General features: G+C 40.8%; 1 protein-coding gene across 4 annotated transcripts in view; it reads left to right on the top strand.

Annotated features, from left to right (window-relative positions):
- The window catches only part of LOC142652100 (phosphatidylinositol 5-phosphate 4-kinase type-2 alpha), a 115,871-nt gene extending 105,376 nt beyond the window's left edge, over positions 1 to 10,495 (top strand). For all 4 annotated transcript variants that reach the window (XM_075827560.1, XM_075827561.1, XM_075827563.1 and 1 more), the window contains 4 exons: positions 3,384 to 3,497; positions 4,186 to 4,426; positions 6,382 to 6,485; positions 8,225 to 10,495. In XM_075827560.1, the coding sequence (XP_075683675.1) occupies positions 3,384 to 3,497; positions 4,186 to 4,426; positions 6,382 to 6,485; positions 8,225 to 8,305 (540 nt within the window). In that variant the 3' untranslated portion in view covers positions 8,306 to 10,495. The remainder of the gene's footprint in view (positions 1 to 3,383; positions 3,498 to 4,185; positions 4,427 to 6,381; positions 6,486 to 8,224) is intronic.
- The last annotated feature ends 1,297 nt before the right edge of the window (positions 10,496 to 11,792 follow it).

Genomic DNA, 11,792 nt, shown 5'->3' on the forward strand with positions numbered 1-11,792 from the left:
AAGAGTAAAAAAAAAAAAAGCCGATTATAGGCAGGACACATTCCCCTGGGATGGAACATCTCACTAGATTCATTGTATTGCGCTTCCGAACGGTTCAAACACATATTTTTATCCAATCAGTGCGTGTCATTGCTTGTAAATTGCTTGTTTCTCCGCAACATTGCCCTTGCATATTGTTATTGAATCTAAATATGTAAGGAAGAAAACTATACACACAATGTAAAGATAAATTCATATGCGCATTACCTTTACAAATCATTTAAGATTTTGAAAGTCAGCCTTAAAAGGGGTCGGCCAGGATTAAAAAAAAAAAAAAATTGCTTCTTTCTTGCCAAAACAGTGCCATGCCTGTCTACAGGCTGTGTGTGGTCCTCATTCACTTCAATATAGCTAAGCTGCAATACCAGACACAACCCAAAGTCAGGTATGGTGCTGTTTTTGAAATAAAGAAGCCATGTTTTTCTAATTCTGGACAACCCCTTTAAAGAGAATGTTCATCATTAAAGACCAGTTTTTTCTATCCTTTACTTAAAGAGATTCTGTCTCCTCCGAAACCCCCCAAAACGACAGAAATCCGTAAATAGCTTAAGAGACGCTGATTCTGAATCTGCAATTTTAATCTTTCTACTCACTTGAATTCCCCCGCTGTAAGCCCGCAAACGAGCCGTGTGCTGCATGCGGATGACGAGTCCTAGGAGTCCTCTGCATTACATCGCTGAGCTTAGTAGCCCTCTCTATGCATCAGCATGCAGCGCACGGCTCGTTTGCAGGCTTACAGCGGGGGAATGCAAGTGAGTAGAAAGATTAAAATTGCAGATTCAGAATCAGCGACTTTTAAGCTATTTACTGATTACTGTAGTTTAAGAGGCTTTGTGACAGAGTGTCTTTAAGGCCCAGTTCACACTGTGTTTTTTGGTGCTATTTTTGACTCAGAAGCTGCGTTGGAATCAGCGCCCAAAGTCCCCCTCCATTGATTTCATTGGGGGGGGGGGGGGCAGAGGCGTTTTTTTTTCCTCTCACGGAATAAAAAAGGAGCTTTCCCTATCTTGGAGCGGTTTCCACCTCTCAACCTCCATTGAAATTAATAGGAGGCAGAAAAAACGTCACCGTTTTGTTGGAGCTGGTTTTGACGTGGCTTTTCACCAAAAACTTTTATTCCATTTGCTAACATTAAAAAACCGCCTCCATAAAAAAAAATGTGTTGGCAAAAAAAGCGTCAAAAAACGCTTGCATTTCAAAATCTGCCTCAAAAGTCCAGAAGCAATTTTGAATCATATTTTTTCAGTGTGACAAAAAAAGCTGTGTGCTCATGCCCTAATATATCTTTATCGCAATGTTTTTCTGATACAGAGCTTTAAATAGACATAGATATAACAGATAACAGGCTGACTACCTGCAGACACCACAAGAGGGAGCTCAGGAGCTTACTGCATACATTGAACCCAATAATAACAAAATACTGTAAAGTCCCTCTAGTGGTAACTTCCGGTAGCCAGCCTGTTCTCTTTTTTAAATCTGTTTCTATGCAGGAGACTTGGAGCTCTGCTTCCGAAATACTGAGCTCCAACAGCTATTCAAATACCGGATATTAAGAACTTAATCAGCACAGAATTTTCTACCTAAAAATGACGTGCTAGTAAAAGGGATTGACTTTAATCATTACTATGCGTTAATTTCCAAGGCAACTTTTCCTGAAGTCTCTTCTCTAAAATAGTTCATGACAGTTACCTAGTTCAAGCTTTGCAATCACTGAGGAGCATAACTTAAAGGCATTCTCCACCTACTGACATACCAAATGTATATTAGTAAGAATTAGGGGACGGAAGGAAGAGAGCGTGACTGCAGAATTCGACTACACAGTGCTTGTTTGTAGTCTGTTACCATAGAGACACATAGGTCTGTATAGGAGCTGTAGACCCAAAACGATAGGAGATTATTAATTAAGACTATTTACAAAGTTGGCTCATTTTTCATTTGATGCATTGGAAAAAATGGTTGCAAAGGTGGACATTCCAACCCCTTAAGGACCCGGCCAATTTTGACCTTGAGGACAGAACAATTTTTTTATATCTCCCTTTGCATCTCGACGCTCATAACTCTTTAATTTTTTGTACGACGTAGTTGTATGAGACTTTATTTTTTGCGGGACGAGTTGCACTTTATGTAGGTACCATTTTTTGGTACAAATACATTATCGTTTAATTTCTATACATTTTTATTTGGGCGAAAATGCAGAAAAAAAGCAGTTCTGCTGCAGTTTTAATATTTATTTTTTTTACACCATACACTGATCATCATAACTAATGTTAGACATTTGTTGTTACGGTCATGGCGATACCAAATATGTCTATTATTTCATGTTTTGGGACTTATATTTTAAAAAGTTTATTTATTGTAAAAAATGTATATTTCTGTGTATTTTTTTTTTACATTACATTAATTCAACTTTTTTTTTAAATCCCATAAAGGGTTTTTTTTTATTTAGATTTTTTTAACGGTAATGTACCAGCATATATCTATATGACAGTACATTAGCCTGTGTACTGATTGTACACAGGCAGTTGTTAGGGCATACCTTAGTATGCCCTAACAACAGGGAATATGGTCAGACAGCACTGAGGTCCTTCAATGGATCCTGGGCTGTCTGGCCATACAAGTTATGGGCTTTGATCGCGTCACAGGGATTTTCTGTGACGTGATCAAAGTGCAGTCCCCCCTTCTCTTATTTACTTTGAATGCTGCGATCAGCTTTGATCGCGGCATTCAAGAGGTTAACAGTGGAGAGAAGAGGTTTCTCTTCTCTCCGCCGTTAGAGCGGGGCTGTGGCTGTGTATTACAGCCGTTGCCCCGCTCCCCATCGCGCACGGACACAGGCTGTCACACAGGACGAGAATGCTCGTCCTAATGCGCGAAGTCCCCGCCGCTCAGTACGAGCATTCTCGTCCGGTGTCGGCAACTAGTTAAGAACATAAAAAGGAAGAGAATACATAATTGCCAACTTTCTAAAATAATTTCTCAGAACCCTTTGATGTTGAATTGCTGAAGGAAAGCTATTACGCCCAATGCTGTTACATAAAACCACCCACCATCACATTCCACATCATGAAATGATTACTGAAGAACTATCTAATTATAGACATATATATCCTTAATTAAGAATATGAACGGTCACCTAGAGAAAGCGGATGCCTCCATACTGTGATCTCTTGTCCTTGTAAAAGCAGCTAATTATATTGAATTGGTCACGATATGTTATAGCCAGGAAACCGGTGGCTAGTGAATTTTTAGTATAGAGTATTGTTACTGTTGACTACATGGCAGATCATACTCATTAATACATCAATTCCACATAGACTCAGAGGTTGTCTTGCATTTTATTTTAGGCCAAAGAGCTTCCAACATATAAAGATAATGACTTCATAAATGATGGCCAGAAAATCTACATTGATGACAACAACAAAAAGATGTTTCGTGAGAAGCTAAAGAAGGATGTAGAGGTAAGACTCATGGTTGTTTAGTCTACACTACATCAGGTACTGGACGTATATTGAGTCCATTGAAACCTGCAAATGGAGTGGAAAAGAAAGAAAAACAAAAATGTGGATCAACCACTAACAAGTCACCGCAGATCCCCGCCGTTCTAACCTTATTTTACTTGAAGGTGTTGTCTGGTTTAGAATGGGTTAAAATATGGGTCAATACCCTCATCTATTAGCCAGAATAAAAAGCAGTTTCAAATATCGTCTTTCCCTCTGGAGGACCCGGCACATCATTGATTGCTAGGAGAAATGTGTAATGCCTAAACTCCCCTGTGGTGGCGCTGAAGGAAAAATTGAACACTGGTTGCTGGGTACCACCATAGATTACAACGGATTGCAGGGGTTCCCAGCAGTGGTATACGTTGAGATCATCTTATTGTCCAGGGACATTTAACATGAAGGCATTGTCCAAAGTGGACAACCCCTTTAAGCTAAAAGATCCCTATTTGCAGTGCTATTGAACAGAACGCAACTCCGATATTATATATCTTGGTCTCTTTTTTTTTTTTTACGGCAACATGTTTAGAAAAGCTCAATTTCTTGGTTCCGCATCTATTCTGATCTGTGACCTTACAAATTGTGGATTATCTCCACTTCACTTCAGTCATCTTAAAGTTTAATTCGTAATTGTATTTTCTTCCAATAGTTTTTGTCCCAGTTGAAGCTTATGGACTACAGCCTCTTGGTGGGTATCCATGACGTGGAAAGGGCAGAGCAAGAGGAAGTGGAGAGTGAGGACAACGATGGTGAAGAAGAAGGGGAAAGTGATGGCACACACCCTATTGGCACGCCACCAGACAGTCCTGGGAACACATTGAACAGCACAAGACTTCCTCCTGGAGAGTTTGACCCAGCCATTGATGTATATGGAATTAAAAGCCATGAAAGTAGGTTCTCCTAATATCACATATCGTTCTGATTATTCCATATATAGGACATCTGATGTATGGGGAGGCAGTGTTTGTGGATCAGGAGCTTTCCAGGGAGCAGTTTGCGTGACTCCACCAACTACGAAGCTCCACCTTGAAGTTATTAAAATTATTTGGAGGAATCCTTTGTATGGGATTTTCTTATGATGCAAAACCCCAATATAACATTACATAGAAAACAGAGCCTTCATTTTTGGCTTGTTACTGTCCTTTATTTGCACTTTTTTTTAAATTCTCGTTCTCCATTCTCCCTCAGTGAGTGGTCTCCTCTTGATGTGATATAAGAGCTGTGTTGTATTCTCTCAGCCAGTCCGATGTTTCCCCCTGCTGTTACCACTCCGCCTCCTGCTGTTTTACTGCAGCTGCATCCCCCTCCTCACCTCTTATCCCTAGACAGATTTTTAGGTGGCTGAGGAGGTTTCTGAATATTTACAGAGAGCCTGGAGGCAAAGGAAAAGGGATTCCAGACTGCTGGACTTTTACATCTGAACTTATTTTTAATTTGTACATACAGATGTGTCCGCCCTTAGTCTAGCTTCACACTGTGCGTTTTTTGTTTTAACTGTGCATTTTTTTATTTTTTTTTGGTAGGTAAACTCCCATGTTACTCAATGGGAGTTCATCAACCAAAACAAAAAAAATATATGCATAAAAAGGAAATCGAAACACAGTGTGAACCCAGCCTTAGTTTATCTAAATCCAACATAACTTGAAATGTATGGCATGAGATGTTAAACAAACATAAAAAAGTATAAACCTCCGATAAATGGCATCCGTCAGCCGTGTGTTTCCCATAGAACTCCCATGTTAAAGAAAAAGAAAAGCATACGCCACAGCCATCCAGTAAAGAATAAATTATATATATATATATATATATATATGTGTGTGTGTGTGTATATATATATATATATATATATATATATATATATATATTATATATATATATATACACATACATACATACATACATTAAATGTATCCTTTTTTTTTTTTAACATGGGAGTCTATGATAGCATCCATCACAGACATCTGCCAGCCATCAGTCACCACATAGACTCCCATGTTAATAAAAGTAAATCTTTAACAAAATCTGCCTCAAAATTCCTTCAGTAATTTTGAGCCAGATTTTTTCTGCCTGCAAAAAAACTCAGTGTGAACTAGGTCTAACAGAAAAACCCCCCAAAAAAACACTTAATATGTTCTTGAGACATCCTCTTCTGTCTTATAAATATTCTCTTCATCTATTTCTTGGGATTTTTCGGAGAAAGCCGAGTGACAACCAGTACTATTGTCAACATCAGGGTTTGTATATCGGCTTTATCAAACACCTGAAAGGCAGATCTGCCTTGTTTTGCCTCAATATGTCCATATCCTGTATCATTATGTAATTGGGTGTATTTGCTTTTCACAAGTCTGAGGCCCCATGCACACGAACGTGTTTTTGCGGCCGCAATTCCCCCGAAAATCCACGGGAGAATTGCGGACCCATTCGTTTCTATGGGGCCATGCACACGACCGTAGTTTTTGCGGTCCTTGCACGGCCCGGGAGCCCGGGCATGTCTTATTACGGCCCTCTTCTGCGGTCCGGGCTCATTGAAAACAATGGCGGCGGCCATGTGCATGTCCCGCGATTTGCGGGCGTCCTGCGGCTGACAGTCCGCAGCCAGCCGACCCGAAAATCACGGCCGTGCACACGGCTACGGTCGTGTGCATGAGGCCTAAGAAAGCCTGGTGGCAGAGGTGTAAGATCGGCCATATTGGTTGTCACCCATCTGTACCAGAAACAAATATAAATAAGATCTCAATGAACAGAATTTTTTGGAATTTGACATGAGGACTACTGTGGGCTTTATATTTACTGTTGATTTTTAGGTGAAAATGCTATATAATAATTTTTCTGTCTTGGTTTACAGTTGCACCCAGGAAGGAAGTCTACTTCATGGCCATTATTGATATTTTAACTCACTATGATGCGAAAAAGAAAGCCGCACACGCAGCAAAAACTGTTAAACATGGAGTAAGTATCAAACCTAAATCCAATGGGGATCCTTTCTCATTGGCACAACCTCTATATTTATATGAGCTTGTGGTCCTACAGAAAATTGTAGAGCACACAGGAGAGCACACTGGACGTCTTACTCCGTTAATACCCTCCTACCGTATGTGTGATGCGCCTATGTTATAAGACACCACCTCCTGCATGAGATGTAGAGGGCATGCTCTTCTACAGCGCCACCTACAGCAAACCCCACTATTGATGCTGGGAGGCAGAATATGAGCAGGTGGAATATTCGAGAATTCCTCCCCACACAATTACTGCCCATGGTGCATGTTTTTTGTTAAAGTTCTGTACTCTTTTAAGGCCTCGTTCACACGCACATTTTAACTTTGAAACATTTTAAACATGCTTTTTATCTGCCATTTTCTTATAGATAAGAATATGGGAAAAACACCATACCCAGATCATGAACCCAAAAATACCACTGAAACTTTTCTATATTTTACTATAGACTTTAAAGTTACATCAGCGTTTATGAAAAACGCCATAGAAAAAAGCAACAAAATTCTGTGTGTGATTCCAGCCTTAGGCTTCCTTCACACAGTGTTCTTTTCTGGCTTTTTAAAATGCATGAGAAAACGCATTTTAAAATGTCAGCGTTTTAAAAAAAACAAAAAAAAAACGTTTAAGCGTTGTTCTGCCGTTTCTAGTGGCATTTTTTAATTAGGGTAATCTTGTGCATGTGTTTTTCCTGGCAATTTGCTAGTCCTATAGAGAGGCCAATGGGAAAAACATCAGAAAAAAATGCCGCACCCAGAGTTGACAAAAAAGCGCCACACACTGACCACAAAACGCAACAAACCAATGCCACAAACTGAAATGCATTATATGTAGTATTTTTTTTAAAATATTTGACTTTAGACTTTAATGTAACATCTGATCACACCTAAAAAACAACATCAAAAATGCAGCATAGCGCTGTGTGTAAATACAATTTTAGGGCCAATGCAAGATTTAGGATTAATGCATACAATATACTGTATATGTTTGCTGGTTGAGGTTTTGACCATTCTAACTATTATCTAACTATGATCACAAAAAGCGGTGGTCCTGGGTCCTCTGTTGCACACGTTGGTGCTGAGAAGAGAGAACTGCAGAGCTGGCCTTGCGTGAACTTCCATTATAGTCTATTGGAGATTGCAGAAACAGTCGTGAGCACACTCGGCTGATAACATATCCCCCATATGTGCAGCCCGGGTCTTCTCCTCCCCGGTCTACTCAACTTCTATGTGTACAATGGGGGACATGGGACTCCTGTTCTAGTGATCGGTGGGGTGCTACCAGTTGGACCTTTTACCATACAAACATTTGTAGTCTGAAAACCCCTCTAAGGCTCTGTACACAGGCAGAAAATGGAATTTTGAGGCAGATTTTGATCTGCCTGCACGCCGTTTGCCGCGTTTTTCGCCTGCGGCCATTGAGCTCCGCGGGCAAAAACGCTTTCTCTGCCTCCCATTGATGTCAATGGGAGGTCAGAGACGTAAACGTCCGAAGATAGTGCATGTCGCTCGCGGGGAAAAAACGCCTCCGCCTCCCATTGAAATCAATGGGAGGCGCTTTCCGTTTTCTGGCACGGTTTCCGCATAAAAAAACTTGTCAAAAAACTCTGTGTGAACAGGGCCTTACATTGCAGTCATGGAAGAGGATGTTGTAGTGATACAAGTGTTGTTAAAACTGTAATATTCTTTTGTTTGCAGGCAGGTGCAGAGATTTCCACTGTTAATCCAGAACAGTATTCTAAGCGCTTCTTGGACTTTATTAATAACATCCTGACGTAACCTCTTCCGACACCAAGAGAGTTCTAGGAGACGAGACAGACGTTGATGCAATATGGGTGGAAAGACAGACAGACCGTGCTGTAACTTATGCTCACCATGCAGACAAAGACCCCAGCAACTTCCATCTTCTGGCAAAGATGACCTGTGCGGGGAATTGCTAATATCCGTCGCTTCCTGACATAGTCCTAGTTATTTTTTACTTTTTTCATGTTTTAATTGAAGAAGGAAAACTGAATCTGCTTTACAAAGTTGCACAAAAAGCAAAATAAATATAATGCACAGACGCCAGCCGCATTAAATCAATGGATGAAGAATCCGGAACCCTCCAGAGAAACGGGCATGTGTCCTTTATGAAGATGGTACAGTAAACTGTGGATCGGTTTATTTTATTTTTGTTTTGTTTTTTATTAGATTGTTGAGTCAGTATTTGTTGCAGATAATAAAGGAAAGAGAGAATGTTTTAAGATCTGCAAAATATCACTGAAGAGACCTGGTGCACATGCAAGAACCGTGGTGGCGGGGAAATGAGATTCGGGATGGAGCTAATTTTTTTCACGGACAAGAGACTGCTTAATGTCGACACATTGGGAGCATTGATGCCATAACGACAATGTACACAAGTCTTTACACTTTTGCCACAATAATCTGCACTTCACTTTAACAGGGATTGCATTGTCATTTTTCGGATGAGTCGCTGTACCATCCACTTAAATGTTACTGAGACATATTTGCTTGCATAGACTTAGACAAGTACCAGTAACCTGTTGATTGTTCTATTCTTCTAGCTTTCAAACAGACAAGGCCATCTTGGAGATTGATAAAGAACAACCGTTTACATTGTAACTCGAGGGCATTTCTATTCATGTTCTCATTCCGTGATATTCATGTCTGTATCCAGTATGTTCAATAGACTTTTTCAATTTATGTGTTACAAAAAAAATACAGCATCGAACAATGAAGTGGACTCGGTGTCCTGGCGCTTGCTAATTTTGTCTTTTTGGTCCTTTTAAAAGGCTTACAAGGTTACATTTCCATGATTTCTGTTACAATATTACCAGTAATTAATAAAAACACATTGAAACGGTATAAACACCCCTTTACCACGCATCTGGATTGTTAAAGCTTAAAAGTGTTGCCCACTACCGGACAACTGATGACCTATCCAACAGTGCAAGTCCAACACCCGAATCCCGCACTGATCAGCTGCTTCGGTGGCATGCGGGCACCGGATGTTATGGCCCATTATGCAGTGTACGGAGCCGGAAACAGTTGGCTCTGTACATTGCATAGCGGCCGTGCTGCTGAACTGCAGGTCTGCTCCTATTCTCTTGAAGTACTGTAGCTCAGCCGCTATTCCATGACCGGAGCGATCTGCTTCCGGCATGGACGTCCGGCGGCAGCCGGAGCGGCTTAAAGGTGCGGGTTCCAGGTGTCGGACCCCCACAGATCATGTACTGATGACCTATCCGGTGGATAAGTCATCAGTTGACCGCTAGTGGACAACCCCTTTAATTTCATCCATTATATAATATATATTCATACATGGTTGTCTGAGTAGGACAGTGGTCTCCGTCCTGTGTCTCTATATTGTAAAACTACAACTCCCAGCATGCCCTACCAGCCTGTGGTTGTTCGTTCTTGCTGGAACTTGTAGCTTTACAATAGCTGGAGAGCCATCCAAAAGCCATAACTTTTTATTTTTCTGTAAGCATAGCCGTATGAGGTTTTGTTTTTTGCGGGACGAGTTGTAGTCTTTAATGGCACCATTTAATGTACTGGTAAACTGAAGAAAAATTCTTTGTGGGGTGGAATGGGAAAAAAACCTGTGATTCCTGCATTGCTTTTTGGGTTTCATTGTTACTGCATTTATCTTATGGTAAAAACATCATGTTAACCTTTTTCCGTGGGTCAATACGATCATGGTGATACCAAATTTATATATTTTCCTTATGATGTACTACTTTTACAAAGAAAAAACAATTTGTTCAAAAATATATATGTTTTGTGTCGCCATATTCTGAAAGCCATAACTTTTTTTAATTTTTTCATTAATGAAGCAGTGAGGGCTTGTTTTTTGCAAGGTGAGCCATTAGTACCATTTTGGGGTACATACAACTTTTGATCACTTTTTATTCCATTTTGTTTAGTAAGTAAGGCGACCATAAAAAAAATAAAAGCAATTCTACCATTTTTTTAGGGTTTTTTTTCCGAGTTTTACAGACATGGCAATACCAATTATGTTGCGATACCTATGTAGTGTATTGTCATTTTTATTGGCTCCTATTAAGCGCTGGCTTAGGAGCAAAAATATGGCTGACCTGGTGGGTTTTATTAGGCCCACAGGCTGCCCCGACAACCCTGCAACCGCATCGTGGGGGACGACGATGGGGTGACTGCTGCATCTAAGTGCTTAAACAGCCTGGATCCGAGTTACAGTGACATGTTGGCTGTAACATATGAGTGGCTTGTCAGCCTGCTCTATACTCGCCCTTCCCGGCCATGATATACAGTTACTTCACAGGTCATCAAGGGGTTTATTGAACGGGCACCATGTAATACAATGTACGGCTGTCCGTAGCTTTCCCGGGGGCTAACAGCTGCCAGCGGTTCAAGCTGCTGGACCCACGACAATCGGTCGTTTGCCAGAGGGTTCTCATTTAGAGAAGGAATTATCCAGATAGGACTACCCTTTTACATTTTTTCAGGCTCTTAGGACAATCTTTTTTTGTGGGATAGCTATGCATATTGACTCACACAGACAACGGTGGACGATTTCTTCCTCACTGCTGTTCTAGACACCCCAAAAATACATAGGTATCTGTCACTTTTTTAAGAGTCCATACCATGGAGGGAACCTGCAATGCATTTTTTTTGTTTTCTTTTTTCATCTACTGGTGGAATGATGCCTTAAAGGGACTCTGTCAGCAGTTTTGCGGCCTCAAAACTGACAGAGCAATGTAGGGGAGCGGGAGATCGCTGTAAACATATGTTTTGTCTCAGCCATACAATTTACATGACAAACCAACGTTTTATTTATTTCCCCGGCGCGGCGGCCAAAAGTGCCACTCTCTGCTCTGAGTGACGGCTCTACCGGGCAATCAGGAGACCACTAGAGCTGTCACTCAGAGCAGAGGGACGGGGCTGGCAGCGTGCAATGCACATGAAGTCCCGCCTTAGTGGCACTTGCGATTGGAGCGCAGATGGAATGAAACATCGTATATAATACAGCACCAGGTAAGTGAATACAAATCTAAATAACACTACATTTCATTTGCAAGGGGGGGGGGGGAATCTAGAGTGCTTCTTTCACACTATAGGCTCGAGGTTCAGTTATAAAGGGGAGGTCTTCTCAAAGAAGTGGTCTTTTAGAGAGGTTTCAGCGTATATATAATTTTTTATTTTTTTTTGTAAATTACAGGTTAATTGGTTGTTGTAGGTAATTTCACTTCTACGATTTACACTTTCCTCCACAACATCTGTAAGTACA

Source organism: Rhinoderma darwinii, chromosome 5 (genome assembly GCF_050947455.1).
Source record: "Rhinoderma darwinii isolate aRhiDar2 chromosome 5, aRhiDar2.hap1, whole genome shotgun sequence".
Lineage (NCBI taxonomy): Eukaryota > Metazoa > Chordata > Amphibia > Anura > Rhinodermatidae > Rhinoderma > Rhinoderma darwinii.